Source organism: Hyaloscypha bicolor (genome assembly GCF_002865645.1).
Source record: "Hyaloscypha bicolor E unplaced genomic scaffold K444scaffold_182, whole genome shotgun sequence".
Classification (NCBI taxonomy): Eukaryota; Fungi; Ascomycota; class Leotiomycetes; order Helotiales; family Hyaloscyphaceae; genus Hyaloscypha; species Hyaloscypha bicolor.
In genome coordinates this window covers 2,676,101-2,695,557 of record NW_020194684.1, presented here as the reverse complement: position 1 = coordinate 2,695,557, position 19,457 = coordinate 2,676,101, and the positions used below count along the sequence as shown (strand labels likewise).

Below are 19,457 nucleotides of genomic sequence, written 5' to 3'. Positions count from 1 at the left end.
AGACATTTTTTTGATACGTTGTATTATGAGAATTTAAAGGGCAATTTCTTGTAAGGTACTACCGAAATCTCAGATTTGCGTATTGCTGTGTTTTGCGTATTAGTGGCCCTCACCTAGCGAGTGTCACTAAGCGAGACTAGGTGGGAAGCGCCGAACGATTAACCCCCTCCCCCTCTTGTCTTCAATATCTTAAAACGTAAAACGGCCTTGTCTCCTTGTCTTATTACAACGTGTGCAGTTGCAATTTTAGTCAGTACCTCCGCATCTCAACCCTAATTTTCGTTACCTAACTTAACGCCCTTGGATTTTGAGACGTGCATATATTGCAATGTATCTTTTATGCATATCTATCTCACCCTTTCGGCCTTGAGCCATTCGTTGGACAACTCTTCAAGCAGTTGCATCCGCGAGTTGCAACTGATAGCCAAACTCCTTGTTGAGGTCTGTAGTAAGCTTGAACGGATCACACAACACCAAGGCATTTGGCGTGTTCGCAATTACCAAAGCAGCCTCTTCTCCACTTCAAACAGTAGCCTCAACGGTGTCGTTCTTCACATCCAAATATCTTACACCACCCGATCCCGAAATCGCAAGCGTATCAATGAACGGCGCATTTCTAGTGACCGTCACTGACAGTAATTGCTCCTGTGCTTGCTCCTATATATCTTGACTCTATACTTCCCACTCCCCTGGGAATCCAAATTTGCATAATTTAAACTCTTCCTACTTCTCTGGAACGCAGCCTGCATTTCCTTATGCCCAGTGCCCACCTACGCTACCCTTGCCCAGTACCGTCCCACCACTGTCTGAATCCTCGTCCGAGCAGCCAGCCACTCAAGGATGTGAAGCGGGGTCTTGTTACTATCACGGTTATACTTCGTCCATACAGCAGGGAACAACGACCATCCCAAACCAGTGATGGTGTCCGGGTTATTCGTCAGATAGGTGGAGAACGGAGATGCTTGGTAATAATTCCCGAACCTGAAGTCCCGTCCACAATCACCTGGAAAGAGTCGGAAATCACTTTGTTGATATCAACCAGCGAGTCGCTTTCACTTTGATTGTACTTCCCTCTAGCATGAGCGCAGACTGAGTGAGGTTCTCCACGAACTGCGCAATTGTTTCCCGCCAAACACCTGTGCGAATTTGGTTCACCCGCCACTTTGCCGTGTATGCCAACACATGACCGAATTCGTGAACGGTGAGAGGGTGTTGTAAGGTACTGAGTGACGACGTTTAGAAATGTGAGGCCTGTAGTGGACTCCGTTCCTGTGTTGGCTGCTGTGTTGGCACCCAGGGAGCCGACATTATAGACGTTCATTTTGCAGTAGGGGCTATCACTCAGTTCTCTTCCATTGACTGTCAAGCCCGCTGAACGCCGGCCGAGATCTTCGACGAAACAAGTGTAGCCGAATTCTAGGTTGGTGAGTGCTGTGTTTGCAACGGAGGTTGTGGTGTAGTTGTGTATTCGGAAGCGTGGCGAGTCTAGGTATTTGGCTCCTCTACTAGGTGTGGGGTTTGCAGTGAACTCGGCCGGTGGCACGTTTGCTGCCCGTTCAAAAGGTGTTACCAACGACAGACATGTCGAAGTGCATATGCCTCCGATCGCGATGACCTGTGCAAGGTGCTGCATCGTGGAGGTTTTGACCGAGAACAGGTGAACTTGACTGCTGTTCCATTTTCGACTCGAGAATATAGTGAGCTTGCATTTTATATACTGGAACTACATTCTCCCATATGAATATAGAGTCAGAATATTGTCTGGATTATAGCATAAGTAATAGGCTGTTGTCAATGATGCTAATGATTAGTTTAGGCTGTCCTTCGCTAATTCCGGGGGGGTTGTTCAGCTACCAAAGCTTTCACATATTAACACAGAACACTTCAAAAAATCAATCTCCATGATCAATCAAGTGTATTCTCCTCAAACCTGCTGAAAGCCCCAGTGCCTCTTGACTGATTCTATGGAGAGTTTTCGACATTTAAATGCTTTTGTGGAGATCATCTCTGAAGTGTTCTGGTGTATAATTGAGCGTTTAAGGGCGGCATCCTAACGACGCCTACGCTAGGGGTTAGCGATCAGGGCCTGAAAAACCGTGATCTGGGTGCTGACTCCGGCGTCTTTCAGAGGAGGTGCGGGGTAGTGCGGGGTCAGAATGTCTCATGCTTCTTGTTTTCTGCGCTGAGGTGACGCTTGGCAATACCGGAATACCGGCCAGATCACGGATTATGATTGTGGAGATGTTAAGAGAAGATCTGAGACAGGAGCAGAGAGCCCAAAATGTTGAGCAATACTTCTACTTATTTTACATCATTATCCAAATATCTGCACACTTCAAGGCCCCCTAAAGTTCCACAATTCTGACCCAGGCTGGCCCGGAACAAGAAACCCCCCCCTATCCTGCATCGCAAGGTGCCTGTCACCTGGGTTCTGTCTCCCACTCCAGCTCGGCGGTCCCATCTCTTCAGGCCCAAAAGAGCGATTGGATATTCCCCCATTTCTAAGTCTCATCCGCTTGACATCTTGCTCCATAATATACACTTTCTTGGTCAGAGACTCGAGCTCTTGCCGGTAGACGGTCTGGCTTCTGGTGGCTAGGTGATAGCAGGGCTTGTGGCCGCAGTCACAGGGGGCGTGGGCGTTGGGTGTTACAACATCTTGAGAATATCCTTGACAGGCACTGCCATCGAATTAGTATGAATTTTCGCTGAATTTCTGAAAAGATTTCGGGAGCTGAGGAGCCAAGCTTCCAAGACAAAAGTGCGTATACCGGCTCCCGTGAAGCTCCCAGACTCTCAGCCCACACAGAAGAAAACAGCAATTCAGTACGGAAATAAGCTTACCAGGTCATAGGTCTGATGTCTTCGCGGAACATGATGTAGCGACATCCCCCTTTTGGAGGAGAGGGCTCCTCTTTTTTGCCGGATGAGGTTGCTGAAGCGGTTGGGGATTTCATCTTAGCTTTCGCATCGATTTCTTCTTTCTCGGCTGCTGGTTGTTTTTTCGTCCTGATTTCCTTCTCTTTCGAAGGGACAGCCGCGATGATGTTTTTGGACTTGATTGTCCCGAGAAGGGTCATTGCTGGGTTCTCGGGAAGGTATCCCAGGATTGCTGGGAGTATCGAGAACATTACCAGTGTAGAGTTACTGGCGAAGCCGGCTTCAACTCTGACAAGATTTGCTTTGATTGGAACCTTTTTCAACCAATCCAAGAATATTTCAGGAGAGAAGTCGCTTGCTTTAACGTCTTCCGAGATACGTATGCAGAACAGAAGCCTTGGATATTCTGGGAGCTCATCTAGCGAAGTCGTTGAAGACTTAGCTGACGCATTTTGACTTAGTAGACTGATTGAGTTGGGTGTGTTTGGTTCTTCGGAAGAAGGCGAATTGAACACCGGCAAATCTAAAGGTTGTAGTTGAGAAATGGGAACCGAATTCTCAGTTGTGTGCAATACGTCTTGTTGCTGGCTTGGCTTTGAGTGTTTCGACAGACATATGCTTCGAGGAGAGTCCTGAGAACAAGTGAGAACGCGATGAACAGGAAGCTTCTTGGGACGTAAGGTGGAAGGTTCGACTCTCCGAGCTTGAACTTCGGTAAAAATGGCGTTGTACAATTGCCCCACTGTGAGATACGGTAATTGAGATAGTTGTCTCAATTTCATGTTCAGTGCTTGCGTGAATGAAGAAGGGTCGGGACCATCCGAGAGGGTCTCGCACGCCCAAGCTGCAATCATTTCCGTAACTCCGTTCCCTTCATCTGTGGTACAGACGCCAGAGGCACAACAGTCAAGGAGCACCAAGACGTCGGATCTCGACTCTTCAAGACTGTTCTGGATCGCGGTCCACTTGACCGTTGGACATCGCTCCTTCCCGCTGTTTGCGCGACTAGCATGCAGGTTAGAAATGGGTTTGAAGGGTGGCTATCAATAAGTACCTTATTAGGATGGGCTGTCCATTGCTGCCTAGTTTCGAATGCCCGGCATAGTATACGATTTTTAAATGAGTTGGATTGCTAGCCCAAAGGAATTGCAGGATCTTGACCTGGAGTTGGTTGTGGCTGTCCTCCTCGGCCGGGATCAGCCACTCCTCGACATGATAACCATACAAATTGGCAAAAGTATCTGTCAGGTCCCGAATTTCAGATGAAATAGGCAAGGTCGGGTCCTCATCCTCCCACGATAGTAAGATCACATCGACTGTCGTGTATCTCGAGGTTTGACCACCTGGGAATGCCGCATTGGCAGCTTTCTGTAATTCCACGGCAAAATCTTGGAGTCGAACATGATAATTCAAGCGATCCAAGTCGTAGCCAGAACAGAAAGCAGAACGACTTGGCCTAGTAGAGTTATCCAAGTCTAGTTGAGTAAGGTGCTCCGTCGAATCCACGGACTGTGATCTTCGCCGTTTGGTTGCAGGCCGCGCGATGCGTGCCCTCTCATCTTGATCCCCCGAAACATCGGCCGCAGGTCTCTTTCTTGCCGATGGCGTGCTCATTTCGTTTGGAATCCACCGAAAGGGCCCGAAAGACGTTTCGCATCAAGGCTCGGCCCGCAAGAACGATCCAGAGCTGCAGTAGTTGGAATTACTGGCATAGCGGCGTTGGACAGTGGGTCGAAGAAAGATACATTCAAAGTTTCGAAAAATGCCCAGGACCAATTCTTATCTCTAAAAAGGCCTCAAGGCCTTATTACGAAAAAAGCAAGGTGGGATGGGGGACCCCCAAGCGGGCTGCCCAAACCCTTGTTTCGTTGGTGCGATAAGCTGTGGCGACAGATATTTGGGGCGGCTGTGGGTGGTCCCCCAAACCTTCGGGCACCCCCCATCACGCAATATAAAGTTTCGGAGCACTAACTCCTTATTGCGCTCAGACTTCACGTGATATCGAAGTATCCACTTTCCATTTGATCTCAAGGAAAGACCATGGTTTACTGATGAAATGGAGACATTGTTCTTAATGTAGAATAATAGACGCACTTCCCCCCACGATGTCGTCAGCTCATATCACGTGAGCTCGCTTCAACCCCTATTCAAAGAGTCTGTTGGCGGCCGACATTCTACAGGGGAAGACTTGTAATTCCAGTTTCCCGGAGAAACTCCTTGTGAGATACTGGCTAAGTCTATGAAGGAACAGAAGGAAGAACCGTTCCTGCTGCGCCTCTCCTCCCCGTAGCCAGCACTGTCATATTTTAGATCGTCTCAATATTAGAATAAGAAGCCTTTGTTCAAGCTACCTAACAGATGACGACAAGGGGGAAACAGCTTTAAAAGACCTCGAACGCTTACTTTCATATTACAGTTCAAATTCCTCAACCCTCGACCATCGTCCCGTCGCTCTACAGTCAAGCTCAGGATGCCCAAACCATCTCTCATCTTCCTCCCCGAGCCTGGCGCAGTCCAGAAGTCTTCGACACCTTAATCTCAAAGCTCTCTGCTTATGGCTATACATCCAAGGCGCTTCCCCTCCAAGCCGTCATCCAAAAGCCTGCCGTGAATGACCTCCACCCGACATCGACGCTCTCCGATCTGCTGTTTTGAAAGAAGCGGATGCAGGGAATGATGTCATGGTCATTGGACATTCATGGAGCAGCATTATCGTTTGTGGCGGGCTTGGGGGTTTGAGTAAGGAGGAGAAAAAGAAGCAGGGGATGGAAGGTGGTGTGGTGAAGCTGACCTTTCTCACTGGTTTCGTCCCGCCGGAGAACATGAGCTTGATTCAGGCTTTTGGAGGAAGTCCACCGGAGTGGTATGATGTGAAGGTGAGACTTGATTTTGACACCTTGAGGGCGCGACGCTGAAGTAAATTTCTAGGAACCTTGGGTGACATGCAAGGACCCCATCCGAACCTTCTACCACGATCTCAGCCCTGAACAAACTGAGTACTGGGCTGCCAAACTCCGGCCGCACTCATACGCAACCAAATTCATCGGAACATCGAGTTCTTCCTGGGGAACTATCCCCAGCAGGTATTTGATTTGCGAGGATGATCGTGCAATTCCTGTCTTTGTGCAGGAAGCTATGGTGAAAGCTTGCCAAGATGCAGGAGCGGATATGGTGACTGAGCGAGTCTTCAGTAGCTACAGCCCGTTCTTGTCAAAGTCTGACGAGACCGTCGACTTCTTGAGAAGAGCAGCGGGAGAGAAGGTGTGATGTGAGCTTGCAATGAGGATTAGGGTGGGAATACAGTTATGCCTAGTATATTGGCGTCACGTGGCAAAGTATTCCATGGATTCCATTTCTATTTTTATCGCCGTCTCAGTGCTCAGCATTGATTCCAGCTTCCGATTGTACTCTCTTGTTGATGCGTTTCTCGAGATTGAAATCTGAGTCAAGTGAAGCTGCTCTGTGATAATGTGGTTCAGTGACAGTCATTCCCTTGGGGTGAGAAGAACCGAGCCGCACAGGGGCCGACGAAGATTAAAGAACATCTCTATGGCTCTTTCCCAGCCAAGATCTCTTTCGCAAGTGCAAAGAATGTTAAGATCTCAATGTAAATCCGCGCTTGCTGCATTCAATATGATTAATTGCACTACATTGTATGCCCGCATTTCCGACCTATGAGACCGCGCCCCCACAGTGCGTGTTCAGCTGCAGCTTCCACTTGCGAAAATCTCTCCGACGTCTCTTTGGTGCATTCTTACTCTCGCGTCATTTCTCGATTGCACGACGGTGGCGTCCGAGGCTATAAGAGAGATGGCATCAGTATCAACAGTCGAGCGAGTGGTAGTTATCTACACCGGATGGGCGAGTACGGCCCTCCGTCCCAGATCACGTGCCCGTCCTTCTGACTGACCGATGCACAGGATTCAACCTCTTTCTCGGGTACCACCACGTAATGATGATGGTTCTCACCGTCTCTATCGTGCTTTCCTGTCCGTCCCCTTCACCTCCATCGGTCCGTAATTCAATTAACCATGACCAGCAATCCTCCTGGCTGGCTGCTCAAGCAGCAACATGAACAACGTCTACCTCCTCTCCCTCTCCTACGCCTCTACCCCTTCACACCAAGACGCTGTGCAAGTAAACCCCTCCATCTCCACCACCTTCGCAAACCTCACTACCCCAGCGCCCGCTCTCGAAGTGCGCGTAGGCTACATGGGCTTCTGCATGCCCGACTCAACAGGAGATTGGATCTGCTCCCGACACGCCAAAAGCCTCGCAAAGACCATCAACAACACGCACACCAGTTCATCCGGTGATCCCTTAAACCTATTGTGGATCGCAAATAATTTCCAAAGTCAGATAGTCTTTGATGGCCTCATGTCCGATCCCCCATCTCACCCCACCACCTCCAATGAAATACTTGCTGATCATGTGATGTGCCAGATTCTCAACCGTCCCTCTCGTCTTCATTTCTATTCTTCTCCTCTCCACCTTCCCACGCTGGCACGAAGAAGAGGACGCCGAAGGGAGTGAGCGCGAAGTGAAGCCGTTCCCCTCGCGACCCGTGTCCTACATCGTGTTTGCGCTTTTGATACTCGCCTCACTGCTCATCTTCGTGTCCGTCTTTTGGCAGCATATTGCCAGCTCGGCGGCTGTGACTATGGGGCAGAGTCTGAGCTATGGGACTGTGAAGGGGAAGGTGGGTGCTGTGGCTATGGTGCTAGGGTGGGGGTCTGTGTTTCTGGACATTTTGGCCGGAGTTGCGATGTATGTCATGATTTTGAGTATCAAGGTTTTGTCGGAGACTTGAGGTTGATGCTGGAAGGGCGACGGTCCATTGTTTTTTTTAGGGGTTTCATCAAGTTTCTGATTTTTATGTTGTATAGTTCAATCGATGGGATTGTACATCAGTCACTCGATGTATGAAGGTGTTCTAAGTCTCTAATAGTCTACAAGTGAACTGGTCCTCGAGCCTGAGCCTGCACTACTTCCTGATCGGGCGTCGTTAACCAACAAAAGAATACCTTTCCCGATAACAGCCATTAAAGATAACAACAGGATGGTGACCGTCACAGCAACCTTGATCCCAGACGCCAGGTGGCTTGTCCAAATCAGAGCGAGAAGCACTCCCATTATGATGATGACCATAACCGACCATATAACTCCATTCCTCAATGCTCTCAGCCATCTCGAAATCGTATCTTGGTTGAATGCTATGAGCACGAAGGGGATGGAGATGGCGGCCGATATTGAGACTGTTTAAAGATTAGTCAAAGTGATCGGAAGCAAAATTTTGGGCTCTCTTAGAAATGACTGATGAATACTTACGCATATATTTAAGTACATAGCTCATCGGGAGCTTTCCATTGTCGTTCACAGGAAATGAATCAACATTGATGGTGAAAAATGCTGCCATAAACCCAAGCGGCAGCTATGATTGTGAGTTCACGTGACAGAAGTCGAAGCCGGGGAACGCACGAATATAATTGTGACCACGGTGAACAACATCACAGTCTTTCCTTGCCGTGAGGTCTCCTCTGCTTGAGCCACCGTTGCCTCTAATAAGGCCACTTGTCGCTGGCCTTGCTTTTGGGATTGGTCTGCAATCGCAGCGTTGAATTCTTTTTGTTTTAAATCGAGAAGATCGTTGAGCTAGTGTGGTTAGTACCCAAGTCCAAGATTTCTCTGGTTGCTTACTGCTTGGTAGGCCTTCCCCGCCTGTTTATCCATCCTTTGGATTCTCTCCAGATGGCTTTGGAGAACTTTGTTCTGTGTGACTGAAAGCTTTCTATCTCTGCTGGCAAGCCTGGCAATGGCTTGCTCAAATTCCCCTAGAGCTTTTAATTGATCGTGCAAGATCGTTTCTAAGATGCCGAGTCTAGAAGATCGAAAATTAGCAGTTCCATTTCTAAAGTTACTAAGGGGTGATTTTGGTTCGAGCAATGTTTCGAGCATGGAAGACGTGATAACAATGTTTTTAAAAGAATAGCGCAAAATGGATCGTTCTTACTCGTCACGGATATCTTTGATTTCTACCAACAGTTTGGTCTCTGCCGCAATGCTAAGGGCGGGGTTAGATGTAGAGTCGGGGTAGGTTGTGTTGTCAAGACTGCTCATAAAGTGGTTGAAGCGTTGTGTCTCTTGGTCGACCTGCCTTCTTGTTACTCCACTTCAGATTTTGAGGACACTGGCGCCTGGCTTACCAAAGCTCCGATGGAGCGTTCGAAGAAATCGAAAAATTGGAAGTCAGGTGGGGTCCCGTATTGATCAAAGACATTGGCACAGGAGTTCGTGATAAGCTTCGCCAGATCATACGCTGAAGTGATAGGGCCTCGCGTTGTCCCTTGCAGATGCTTGAGTATCGTTTGGTGCACATTCAAGGGGTCCAGCTGGAGAAAAGCTCGCCGTCTCCTTCTTTCTTCCTGTTCGATGGATGAAGTTGGTCTGCTGTCTTTAACTTCCCCAGTAGGGAAGATAGGCCCAATGGGAGATTTCCTGCCTTTGATCTTCTTCCCCCCAGCCATCCATGTTAAGATCCCTGAGGGATTGATTATAGCTTTGTTCTTGTTTTTCAATTCATCGGGGTTAGTGATCATATTGGTCTCGCCATGCATGTTTGATGACGGAAGATGAGAAGGCGCGGGCTGTCCAGTATCAGGTGGCGGATTTAGAGGCCGGGCTGTAGGCTTAGGAGGCTCAGTTTGCTTGATCCGAGTCGGCGGATCGCCTGGCCAGTTCAGTGGAGGGGGAGGGGGAGCCATTCGTGGATTATTGCGCAAATTTTGGGGAGGTGGTGGAGGAGGCCCTGGCCCTAGCTCCCGCCCAGTGTTAAGGTCAGCGACTGGGTATTGGAAATTTGCCATAGGCTGAGGACGGGGCGGATATGATGGGGGCGGTCCCGTGCTTCTGTCAGTTGACCAAGTATCCCAGCGTTGTGGAAAACAACTAATCACAGTATCTGGAATCTAATGAGCAACGCTACATAGTTGGGAAGGGGATTATTTACTTCCATTCAAAATCCAGAGCCATAACTGATCGACCATGAAGATCTTCGGCTCCATTCCAGGATCATTTGTGGTGTATCGCAGCACCACTTGATCAGTGTCCCGCTTGAATGTATTCGAAAGATGGGTGTAGAAGTATTGGTCGAGCGTGCGTCGCAGCTGTAGTGGTGGTAGCTGCCCCGAAGGATTTGGCAATGAATATGCTTTAATTAGTAACTCGTCGAGTTGGCCCAAAGGGATTCGAGCCCTTCGAGGCTCTGGTCTGGGAGGTTATTCTGAAGCTGGCCCAGATCCTCGGCGATGGTCTTCTGTTCGAGGCTGACTCCCTTCTGGAATGTCGGCAAGTTTATCTTTTCCTCTGAATGTGCCGGCTCTTGCTGGAGTTGCAAAGTTCTGGTTTTCGTGCTGGCCTTGTTTCAGCATGGGACCAGCCGCCGCCTCAATATGATCGGCCATTTCTTCGTATCCACGAAGAGTTTCGAAATGAAGATAAGGCATCTATGCGGTGTGAGCTCTAGGGAACAAATCGGACAAATTTCTGCATTGGCTTACAAATAAAACAAGGTGGCCCGCTTTGGAGGTTCGCTACCAATCATAAATCAGCAGGAGTGACCAAGTATGATTACCGGGTCTCTTCATACATCATCATAATGACAAAGTGGCCGCATAAAAGAAGACTGAGCCGTGAGTGTACGATATTGTCTACCCGCTGAGCTGGTTAATCCAAGGTTGGATTTGAGTTCTTCGTCGAGGGCCACATTCTGCTCCGCAAAGATTCGACTTATCAACACCTGTGCAAGACAGTTAGGCACATTTCCTGATTGCCCACCCCCCTCAATGAACTGAAATGTTCATCTCAACTTTGAGAGAAGAATTACTTTACCTCAACCCATTCAACCTACTTCATAGTTAGATTCATGCAATCTTAGGATAGGTGGAAACTGCCTACATTGTTCGCAGGAAGGTGATACCACCTAAACTGCCGTTGTTGCTCGCCCATCATGACCCCCCTTTCTGAGTCCATGATGGCTTCTGCCCCCTTTCCGTAGAGGACGTCGTATATCGACGCGGACACTTGGATTCTTTTTTCACGGTCTCCCAAGAAGAAGTCGATGATAGTAGCTTCAAATCCACGACAAGCATCTTGTTTATTGACTTGATCGGCAGGAAGAGATGGTATTGGCGTGAAGCGACGTTCGGAATCGGTGGATTCTGGGGCTGTGAGAGATGGGCCTTGAATTACTTGACTAGATCGTAACAAGGTAGTGATGGCAGCCTTGCCCTTAGCAAAGTCTTCCACAGTCTGGCCGTCGTCAAGGTGAAGCTTCTTGTTGGCCCCATGCTCCAACAAGTACTCCACCAGATCCACGTCCCCACGGCGGATGGCACAGAACAATGGTGTAAGCCCAGATGGAGATCGGGCATCGATGTCTGCCCCATCCCGGAGAAGAATCTTGGCTACTGCAGTATGCCCGTTCTCCACAGCCTGGTGAAGTGCGGTCCGCTGTTGGTCTATGTTGAATGCTTCGACATTTGCGCTGAATTCCAAGAGAAGCCCGGCAATGTTAAGATAACCAGACTCAGCTGCATCATACAAAGGCTTGTGTCCATTTGCCGCAGTTGCATTAGGATCTGCTCCCCTTTCAAGCAGCAATTGTACCATGGATACATCGTCATTTTTGACTGCCAGATGTAACGGCGTCTGTCCTTCAGTATTCTTTGCGCTTAGATTCGCGCCTCCATCAACCAAGCCTCCATCAAGTAAAAGTCGCACTGCAGCTTGGTCCCGATCTCGAACTGCGTCAAGAAGATGCAGGCTGAGCTCATCGAGTAGTTCAGATTCGGGGGCACGAGGGACCGCCTGCTTGATAACATCTTGCTCTTGGTGCTCCAAATTGAATTCTCCGCCATGGGGAACAACATCCATAGCGTGGCCGAAAGTGTATGGTACTCAACCATTTCGACAGACCTCCTTTTTTTTGGCGAGGGCTGAAGTTGAAAGATGAACCTTTCAGGAGGCTGGGGCTGAAGTGCACTTGCGGCGCTTACTTGACTGACAGGGGTAATAGGCGGGTAGGTAGTGGGAAATTAATCCCACACGCAACCTACTTGGGGTATGTCGCTGATAAAACAGTTTTGTATTATATGTTTTATTACGTATAAAAAACAGTATTTTATAATTTCTGGTGTTTTAAAACAAAGGTCACATGATAGCTATGCAGTGGAAAACCACCTGGTGTTACGTGGCACCAGTCACGTGGTGCCGTTGCACGTGACTTAGGGTGTAGCCATTGCTTTTAGCCGGGCGCACAGCCTTCAGCTCAATTCAAGCTCTTTACCACCACTGCAACATCACCTTATCGTGACAACCAGCCTAATCTTCGTCTTCTGCTTCATACTCCTTGCGCTTTTCGCCAATCGTTCGAGTCATAATAGATGCGTGGTTGGGTGGTTGGATTAATGGTGGTGAAAATTAGGAGGGTTGGTTATGTTGAAATGAAGCTTGATTGTGGTGTTTTTCTAGGAAAGCTCCAGCTTCCTTGAAAGTTAAAACTCTGGAAATTATGTCCCCACTTAAAAGTGGACTACAGAGCGCACAGCCCCTGATTTTCGACAGGTCAAGGGGAAACTCGAGAAAATCTCGTTGCAAAATTTATGGAGCTAGCCAAATTGGGCTATCTTTCACGTGAATATCATGTGATCTGTGTTTTAAAACCGTGTTTTATGGCTCGTAAAAACATATAAAACATGCATTAAAACCGTCTTATTCATAAAATACGGTTTTTTTTTACACACCCTAAGTTACCCACTCCAGTTCAGGAGGAGTTCTTCGACTCTTTTCTGGTTAGAAGTTGAGATAATGAGCCGGCCATTGTTCGTAGCTGAGTATGAGGGTCTTGTCGGTCTTTGCATCACGTGTTATAATTCCACGTGATGAAGCGAAGTAGATTTCCCATTCGTTCCTTGTTCTGGTGAATCTGGTCCGTGAACGGGTCTCGCTCCTCTTCGCTGTAACTCAGGACATGCTGCCTCTCCCCCAGGTGCGCTGGCTATAAAATAACGACAGAACTCGCCCCCAGATTCGTAGCTGTCTGCGGAGGACACCCGAATTTGGGTAGCATTGCGAGGTTGGTTGAGTGGCCTCCGGGATAGTGTGATGTATGCTTAGGAAAACTCGAGCAGTCAAAGAATAAAAGACTTTCCTAGTGGGGGGTTTGCTTCCGTAGGTTTACATGAAAAGGTCGTGATATAGTAACCTGGGGTGTGAAAGAGAAGCACCTTTACTAAGCAAGTCTCGAAGTCACGTGTGATGACCTCGCGTAAAAATAGCTTGGGCGATCTTCAGGGGCAGGGCACAAAGGTAAGCACAGCTTCTCCTCGTCCGCAAAATTGAACTTCTCTTTCTACTGCCTCTGGCTGGCCTTTTCTCGGCCTTTGGACACCCCTCAATTGAAGGGAAACACTCTGGACGGGGACGGGATAACTCCATCCCCAGAATGGCAAGCCACCGTCCCGCAAGCTATTGCCTGTTCAAGTTAGAGCAACGCCAAAAACGTAGATCTGCAACATGGGCCTCGGCAACTCAAGCTCTGCTTGCGAGACCAAGTGGCTCGTCTCGTCATGGAGCGAACTCACAATGCGAGAGCCTTCTTATTTCTTGGAAGCACCTCGGCGCGTGGGCCTCGAGTCGGAGCAATAAAAGCTCCTTCGTACCCGCAGCCTATCGAATTATCTTGTCTGATATTGCCTCCTTCGATTCCATCTTCCCCGATCCCTGAGCCGTTCGTTGTGGCAGCTTCATCCCATCAACCTATCTCAAAAGACGCCTATTCCTTCATATCTCTTCCTTCTTGCTTCACCACCAATCCACTATGGGCTCTATAGATAGGCATGATAGTCTCCATGTCGATGTGATGATCATTGGTGCAGGGATATCCGGTATAAATGCGGGTTATCGTGTGCAGACGGAGTTGCCAGGCTACAGCTACACCATTCTGGAGTCCCGCAATGCCATAGGAGGCACTTGGGATCTCTTTAGGTACCCAGGAATTCGATCTGACTCCGACCTACATACATTCGGCTTCCTCTGGAGACCGTGGTCGAAAGCCAATTCGATCGCCGATGGAGAGTCCATTCGAAACTACATCAGAGAATCAGCCGAGAAATACGGCATCGATCGCAAGATTCAGTTCCATCACAAACTCGTCGCTGCTGACTGGTCTTCCGAACAACAAAACTGGACGCTTGCCGTGGAGGCTGGTGGCGAAAAGAAATTGTATACCGCCCGATTTATCATTCTCAGTACAGGATACTATGATTACAACGAGCCCTTGAACGCTACAATCCCGGGAATCAACAAATTTCAAGGCCAGGTCATCCACCCGCAGTTTTGGCCTGAAGATCTCGATTATGCAGGGAAGAACGTGGTCATCATTGGGAGCGGCGCAACGGCCATCACCCTCCTTCCCAATCTCGCGGAGAAGGCTACAAAAGTGACGATGCTGCAAAGAAGCCCCAGCTACATCATGGCCCTACCAGCCGTTGATCGCACGGGAAACTTCATGCGAAAGTGGCTTCCTACTTGGATGGCACACGCGCTCGTGCGGTGGAAGTTTCTAGTGCTTCCATTCCTGTTCTTTAAGTTCTGCCGAGCATTCCCCAACGCTGGTCGAAAAGTCATCCAAGCAAATACTAAAAGGCACCTCCCACCTTCAATGCCCCACGATCCGAATTTCAAGCCGGCGTACAACCCCTGGGAGCAGCGATTATGCGTCTGCCCGGAGGGCGACTTCTTCAAAGCACTGCAGAACGGCAACTCTGATATTGTTACCGACACAATCAAAACAGTCACGGCATCAGGCATCGAGACTACATCTGGCAAGACGATTGATGCGGATATTATAGTCACCGCGACTGGCTTGAAGATTCAACTTGCAGGGGGGTCCAGTATTTTAGTGGATAGGAAGCCGATTGACGTCTCGACGAAGTTCATGTGGAAGGGTGTTATGCTGCAAGATATGCCGAATGCAGCATTTGTCATCGGATATACCAATGCCTCTTGGACTCTGGGTGCTGATGCCACTGCACAGACTGTTTGCAGATTGTTGAAGCATATGGATAGTCACAATGCCTCAAGCGCCGTTCCTCGGGTCCCAAGCGGACAGAAGATCAAGCCAACGCCCGTCTTGAATCTAAATTCCACATATATTGAGAAGTCCAAGGGCCAGTTGCCGAAGGCTGGCGATGTTGGTCCATGGCAGCCGAGAGCAAACTATTTGGCAGATTACTGGACCTCGAATTATGGAAACGTGACGACAGACTTGGAGTTTGGAAAAGCTTTGAAGAAGATCAACTGAGACCGGTTTTGACTACAAAGAAATTTTTGATATCTGAGGGGTGCTGCCCCACTGGGATGCCGGCTTGGATATTTATCTCGTGTTTTGAATTGGAGATCTAGACGCATCCCAAGTTAGACGTTGACGGCTGCTTACTATTTATTAATATTTCGTCATTCTTATAGATACTTGTGCACACCGCTTCCTCGATTCAATCCCGCTTCTCCTTCTCGACCAAGTAAAAGTGGAGCCACATTGGGGATCGTGCAGGCGTAGCTCGCCACCTCAAGACCGCACCGTCACGCCTTATCTTTGCAAGGCGTCCAATGATGCTTAAAGAAGATAGATAGAACTCCACCTTTCGATTGAGGAAGTTCGAGGCACCGAGTCAGAACTCTAGGGCTGCGGGAAAGTTGCCCGTTCCGTCCATCGGGAAGGCGCATCCCACCTTCGGCTCACTTGCCTTAGGTTGCTTCATATATAAGCAAATCCATGAGGCTCGTAACATAAGCCAAAAATACGAGTGCTTAAAAGTATTTCCGTTCTAGATCTGAGATAATGGAAATCTTGTCTTAAAAATGGTGATACAAGGGAGCCAGTCACTTTGATCACTGCATATAAAAGTTTGCTTCGCTCCTGGAGACAATATTTTTCCCTTCAAAGCCAAAGATTTCTATTTTCATTTTCAGCCAGTTATATCTTCAATATTTCCAGGATGCATAAATCATGGCTCCATCCACCAAAATACGTCCAACAAGCAACACTGATCTCCTTCGGCGGTGCTTTGTTCGGGTACCTCCACTCCCCACCCCCTCGTCACCTCCCACCTTCACTCCAACCCCTTCTAATTCTTCCCAGACTCGACACAGGGACAATCGGGCCCCTAACAACAATGCCCCAGTTCGCAACCACGTTCGGCTCGCTCTCCTCTACGGTGCACGGACTCGTCGTCTCCACGATCCTCATCCCAGCGGCCCTGTCCTCTTTCTTTGGCGGGCATCTTGCAAACAAAGTGGGAAGATTGAGGGGAATCGCTCTCGGAGCGGCGGTGTTTGGCATTGGCGCTGCAGCGGAAGCGAGTTCTGTGAAATTGGGGATGCTGATTGCTGGGCGGGCTGTGAAGGGGATTGGTGAAGGTCTATTCTTGTCGACTTGTGTCGTGTAAGTCTACGTCCCCTTTCACCCATCTCGAAATTAAGTTGATGTTGATGTTTGATGTCTGGTAGATACATCACGGAAATCTCGCCCCCAAGATCACGAGGGACACTTGCCTCAATCCCCCAACTCCTAACCACGATCGGCGTCTGCTCTGCTACTTCACCTGCTATGGCAGCGTCTCCATAGCCTCTTCCGCATCCTGGCGCATCCCATTCGCGCTCCAAGCCCTACTCGCCTTTCTCTTCACGCTCTCCACCCTCTTCTTCCTCGTCGAATCACCCAGATGGCTCGCAGCTTGCGGACGACACGGTGAAGCCATGAAGATGTGGGAGGAGCTCGGGATCGATGCCGCGGAACGAGAGAAGATTGAAGAGCGAGAAGCGGGCGAGTTGCCTGAGCAAGTAAAGGTTGCGGATCTGTTTGCTGTTTTCGGGAAGGAGAATTGGAGGAGGACGGCGTTGGGGGTTTTCTTGATGGGCATGCAGCAGGCGAGTGGAATTGATGGGGTGCTTTACGTGAGTCTTCCTCCAGCCTCCCTTTCTTTCAATTGCTATTAATAAAAGTACAATAGTATGCACCGCTACTCTTCGCTTCGGCGGGGCTCAAGTCAAGCACAGCAGCCTTCCTGGCATCCGGAATCTCAGCTCTTCTAATTTTCATTGTCACAATCCCAGCATTCCTCTTCGCCGACAGCTGGGGCCGCAAAACCTCCTCAATCGTCGGCGGTTCAGCACAAGTACTATCCATGTTCACAATAGGCTCTCTCTACGCCGCTGGCGCCGTACACGCCGGCCACGGCGCTGCGCGTTGGGTCGTCATCATCCTCATCTACCTCTTCGCGCTCGCCTTCTCCGGAACCTGGGGCGTCTGTTTCCGCGTTTACGTCTCCGAAATTCAAAGCCCAAAGACGAGAGCGGGGGCGGCGAGTCTTGCGTTAAGTGCGAATTGGGTCGTGAATTGGACCATTGCGTTCACGACGCCGATTTTTCTAGCGCGTAGCACTTATGGGGTTTATTTTTTCTTTGGGGGGTGCACGGCGGTTACGGTGGCGGTTTGTGTGGTTGCTATGCCGGAGACGAGGGGAAAGAGTTTGGAGGATATTGATGAAAGTTTTAGGGGCTATAAGGGGATGAGTTCTCGAGGGGCTGGAGTCTTCGGGCTCAGAAGTATGGAGAACTCGGATACCGAAGGAAGTGTGGAGGAGGTGAGGTTCCCGACTTCGGTGAAGGCTTGAGTTTGAGGGACTTTGAAGTGAACAGGGATGAAAGTCGGCCAATTGTGCGGTACTGTACGACTCGCAGTGGCGGAAGACAAGCTTTTTGATGCAGCGTACGAAGGGCACTACTGCGGTGTCATTGTCATCAGTGCATCCGTCCTTTGCGGAGGTTATGCAGGGCTCAGCTGAGGGTGGTCCAATTGGGGGCTGCTTGGGCAGCCCGCCCCACTGTCAAGAGGTTGGGCCGGGTTCGCAACACTTCAACCGCGCAGTTCATCTTATGAATTTTGTCCTGACAAAAGTTTGACGTAGAGGTAGACAGCCAAAGCGCAATTTTAATCCATGGTTTCTAGGTACGATGGAATAATAATTAATTGTTCATCAAGTTTCGTTCAACTACAGGCTTGTCTCCCCAAATTCCCAAGTGCCGTCTCCAAGCCAAACCACATGAGAAACCTCGCAAGATCTCGACAATTACAGCTTACACAAACCGGACAATTTATCTTACCATCACACTCAGCCTTGCCACATTGCTCCTGGCGGAACCTCTAGTACCGTACGGGGCGAGCTGAGGTGAGCCTTGAATTAGTCGTTCTTGCTGCTGTCACACGACTCAGCCTTACCACAATTCTCCGGGTGGAACCTCTAGTGTACGGGGCGAGCTGAGGCGAGCTTGAATTAGTCGCCCCTGCTGCTGTCACACGAATTCTTTTCCATACTGGAGGCGTAAGCTGAGCTGAACACTCTGCATGTGATGCGCATATATGATCCTCCCAAGGCTCGCTTTCTCCTTTCTCAACTGAGCTCACTTTACTTCATTATTTCATCCTCCTCTTCTTTTATCTGATCCAACACTTTTCTCTCTCCTAGTTCATCATTCAGAATCCTCTTCACGAACAACACAACTTCACCTGCGATCGTTTATCACCCTCACCTCTGACAATGGTACCTCATCTTTCAATCCCGGTCTCTTTCGAAAGCAATGCTAACATTCCCAGACCCATCCTATCCTCTACCTAATCCGGCACGGCGAGAAGCCCGATAAGATCAACGGCAAAGACCCTGACGGCCTCTCCGCCCAAGGGCAAGCACGCGCAGAGGGTTTGCAAGTCGTATTCGGCAAGCAAAGCCCGTACAATATCAACTGTATCATTGCAGAGCATCCAAAGAAAGGTATTCCCTCCTCATCTCAAACAAAGCGTGGACTGGACAGAGCTGATGCAGAACAGATGGCAGCCGAGACCGCCCATACAAGACGGTCCTGCCTCTTTCCGAGGAACTCGGTATTGAGATCAACCAGTCGATTGACCGGGATGATGCGCATGGCGCAGCTGATGCGGCGAAGGGGTATAATGGGTATGTTACTCTTTCCCATCTTCCTTTCCCTCCGAATCCGCCTCTAACATTCAATCTTCAGCCCTGGTAATGTCCTGATATGCTGGGAGCATGGTGTGCTTGGCAAGATTGTGAGGGCGTTGGGCGTTAAGGAGAAAGTCGAGTATCCAGGAGAGAGATTTGATATCATTGTGAGTTAGTCTGACAGAGTTAGGTGAGTGCTTGCTAATGAGTTACAGTGGGAAGTGAAGTATCCGTATGGCACGTTGGAATGGGCTGGCAGTGAGAATGTGCCGGGTATTGATGGACCGCAGAATCCTGCAGAGACGGGAATTTTGCCTAGTGTCACTGGCGCTACCGAGACTGCTGCTTCTCTGGTCGAAGTTGTTCCAGCCAAGTAAGTAGGCCAACTCTACAGTGTGGATTCACGACAGTTTATATACATTACTTTTCCGAGAAGACCCTCATTTCAACAAAAGGTTCCTTTACTCTAACTTCTCCTTTTTTAATTTTCTTGACTTTCAACTT

General features: G+C 49.2%; 10 protein-coding genes across 10 annotated transcripts; 6 read left to right on the top strand and 4 right to left on the bottom strand.

Annotated features, from left to right (window-relative positions):
* Window positions 1-937: 937 nt before the first annotated feature.
* Window positions 938-1,633, bottom strand: K444DRAFT_636707 (uncharacterized protein; the record flags this gene model as incomplete). Its single annotated transcript, XM_024884035.1, has 1 exon — window positions 938-1,633. One exon carries the CDS (start codon window positions 1,631-1,633, stop codon window positions 938-940), a length of 696 nt encoding a protein of 231 aa, XP_024728308.1.
* Window positions 1,634-2,840: 1,207 nt separating this feature from the next.
* On the bottom strand, window positions 2,841-4,494 carry K444DRAFT_546444 (uncharacterized protein; the record flags this gene model as incomplete). The annotated part of the gene is made up of 2 exons (XM_024876222.1): window positions 2,841-3,885; window positions 3,935-4,494. The coding sequence occupies 2 exons, from the start codon at window positions 4,492-4,494 to the stop codon at window positions 2,841-2,843; spliced, it is 1,605 nt and encodes a 534-aa protein (XP_024728307.1).
* A 1,067-nt stretch (window positions 4,495-5,561) lies between these two features.
* On the top strand, window positions 5,562-6,147 carry K444DRAFT_636705 (uncharacterized protein; the record flags this gene model as incomplete). Its single annotated transcript, XM_024884034.1, has 2 exons — window positions 5,562-5,756; window positions 5,809-6,147. The coding sequence occupies 2 exons, from the start codon at window positions 5,562-5,564 to the stop codon at window positions 6,145-6,147; spliced, it is 534 nt and encodes a 177-aa protein (XP_024728306.1).
* A 504-nt stretch (window positions 6,148-6,651) lies between these two features.
* Window positions 6,652-7,862, top strand: K444DRAFT_601714 (uncharacterized protein). Its single transcript, XM_024878695.1, has 4 exons — window positions 6,652-6,745; window positions 6,801-6,869; window positions 6,920-7,259; window positions 7,324-7,862. The coding sequence occupies exons 1-4, from the start codon at window positions 6,691-6,693 to the stop codon at window positions 7,688-7,690; spliced, it is 831 nt and encodes a 276-aa protein (XP_024728305.1). The 5' UTR covers window positions 6,652-6,690; the 3' UTR covers window positions 7,691-7,862.
* K444DRAFT_231139 (uncharacterized protein) lies at window positions 7,618-10,047 on the bottom strand. The gene is made up of 7 exons (XM_024871223.1): window positions 9,887-10,047; window positions 9,084-9,838; window positions 8,891-9,030; window positions 8,578-8,758; window positions 8,359-8,532; window positions 8,209-8,311; window positions 7,618-8,135 (listed from the first exon to the last, which is right to left on the bottom strand). Exons 1-7 carry the CDS (start codon window positions 9,939-9,941, stop codon window positions 7,822-7,824), a joined length of 1,722 nt encoding a protein of 573 aa, XP_024728304.1. The 5' UTR covers window positions 9,942-10,047; the 3' UTR covers window positions 7,618-7,821.
* A 3,463-nt stretch (window positions 10,048-13,510) lies between these two features.
* On the top strand, window positions 13,511-15,414 carry K444DRAFT_620509 (monooxygenase flavin-binding family protein-like protein). The gene has a single exon (XM_024881722.1). The coding sequence runs from the start codon at window positions 13,757-13,759 to the stop codon at window positions 15,239-15,241; it is 1,485 nt and encodes a 494-aa protein (XP_024728303.1). The 5' UTR covers window positions 13,511-13,756; the 3' UTR covers window positions 15,242-15,414.
* Window positions 15,415-15,856: 442 nt separating this feature from the next.
* K444DRAFT_620508 (uncharacterized protein) lies at window positions 15,857-16,846 on the top strand. The gene has a single exon (XM_024881721.1). It carries the CDS (start codon window positions 16,113-16,115, stop codon window positions 16,383-16,385), a length of 273 nt encoding a protein of 90 aa, XP_024728302.1. The 5' UTR covers window positions 15,857-16,112; the 3' UTR covers window positions 16,386-16,846.
* Window positions 16,466-16,991, bottom strand: K444DRAFT_231127 (uncharacterized protein). The gene has a single exon (XM_024871222.1). The coding sequence runs from the start codon at window positions 16,857-16,859 to the stop codon at window positions 16,545-16,547; it is 315 nt and encodes a 104-aa protein (XP_024728301.1). The 5' UTR covers window positions 16,860-16,991; the 3' UTR covers window positions 16,466-16,544.
* Window positions 16,763-17,788, top strand: K444DRAFT_620506 (general substrate transporter). The gene is made up of 2 exons (XM_024881720.1): window positions 16,763-16,893; window positions 16,950-17,788. Exons 1-2 carry the CDS (start codon window positions 16,852-16,854, stop codon window positions 17,610-17,612), a joined length of 705 nt encoding a protein of 234 aa, XP_024728300.1. The 5' UTR covers window positions 16,763-16,851; the 3' UTR covers window positions 17,613-17,788.
* A 536-nt stretch (window positions 17,789-18,324) lies between these two features.
* On the top strand, window positions 18,325-19,408 carry K444DRAFT_601707 (putative phosphoglycerate mutase family protein). Its single transcript, XM_024878694.1, has 5 exons — window positions 18,325-18,539; window positions 18,593-18,767; window positions 18,824-18,950; window positions 19,012-19,120; window positions 19,169-19,408. Exons 1-5 carry the CDS (start codon window positions 18,537-18,539, stop codon window positions 19,328-19,330), a joined length of 576 nt encoding a protein of 191 aa, XP_024728299.1. The 5' UTR covers window positions 18,325-18,536; the 3' UTR covers window positions 19,331-19,408.
* The last annotated feature ends 49 nt before the right edge of the window (window positions 19,409-19,457 follow it).

Bases quoted from the DNA above. Each gene is read 5' to 3' on its own strand.
- K444DRAFT_601714 (XM_024878695.1), top strand. From the start codon at position 6,691: ATGGCATCAGTATCAACAGTCGAGCGAGTGGTAGTTATCTACACCGGA. The intron at 6,746-6,800 runs GTACGGCCCTCC...ACCGATGCACAG, and splicing joins TATCTACACCGGATGGGCGA to GATTCAACCTCTTTCTCGGG. The intron at 6,870-6,919 runs GTCCGTCCCCTT...AACCATGACCAG, and splicing joins CGTCTCTATCGTGCTTTCCT to CAATCCTCCTGGCTGGCTGC.
- K444DRAFT_231139 (XM_024871223.1), bottom strand. From the start codon at position 9,941: ATGGAGCCGAAGATCTTCATGGTCGATCAGTTATGGCTCTGGATTTTG. The intron at 8,759-8,890 runs GTAAGAACGATC...TCGATCTTCTAG, and splicing joins ATCAAAGATATCCGTGACGA to ACTCGGCATCTTAGAAACGA. The intron at 8,136-8,208 runs GTAAGTATTCAT...ATCTTTAAACAG, and splicing joins CTATGTACTTAAATATATGC to TCTCAATATCGGCCGCCATC.
- K444DRAFT_620509 (XM_024881722.1), top strand. From the start codon at position 13,757: ATGGGCTCTATAGATAGGCATGATAGTCTCCATGTCGATGTGATGATC.
- K444DRAFT_620508 (XM_024881721.1), top strand. From the start codon at position 16,113: ATGCCCCAGTTCGCAACCACGTTCGGCTCGCTCTCCTCTACGGTGCAC.
- K444DRAFT_620506 (XM_024881720.1), top strand. From the start codon at position 16,852: ATGGGCATGCAGCAGGCGAGTGGAATTGATGGGGTGCTTTAC. The intron at 16,894-16,949 runs GTGAGTCTTCCT...AAAGTACAATAG, and splicing joins GAATTGATGGGGTGCTTTAC to TATGCACCGCTACTCTTCGC.
- K444DRAFT_231127 (XM_024871222.1), bottom strand. From the start codon at position 16,859: ATGCCCATCAAGAAAACCCCCAACGCCGTCCTCCTCCAATTCTCCTTC.
- K444DRAFT_601707 (XM_024878694.1), top strand. The intron at 18,951-19,011 runs GTATGTTACTCT...TTCAATCTTCAG, and splicing joins GCGGCGAAGGGGTATAATGG to CCCTGGTAATGTCCTGATAT. The intron at 19,121-19,168 runs GTGAGTTAGTCT...AATGAGTTACAG, and splicing joins GAGAGAGATTTGATATCATT to TGGGAAGTGAAGTATCCGTA.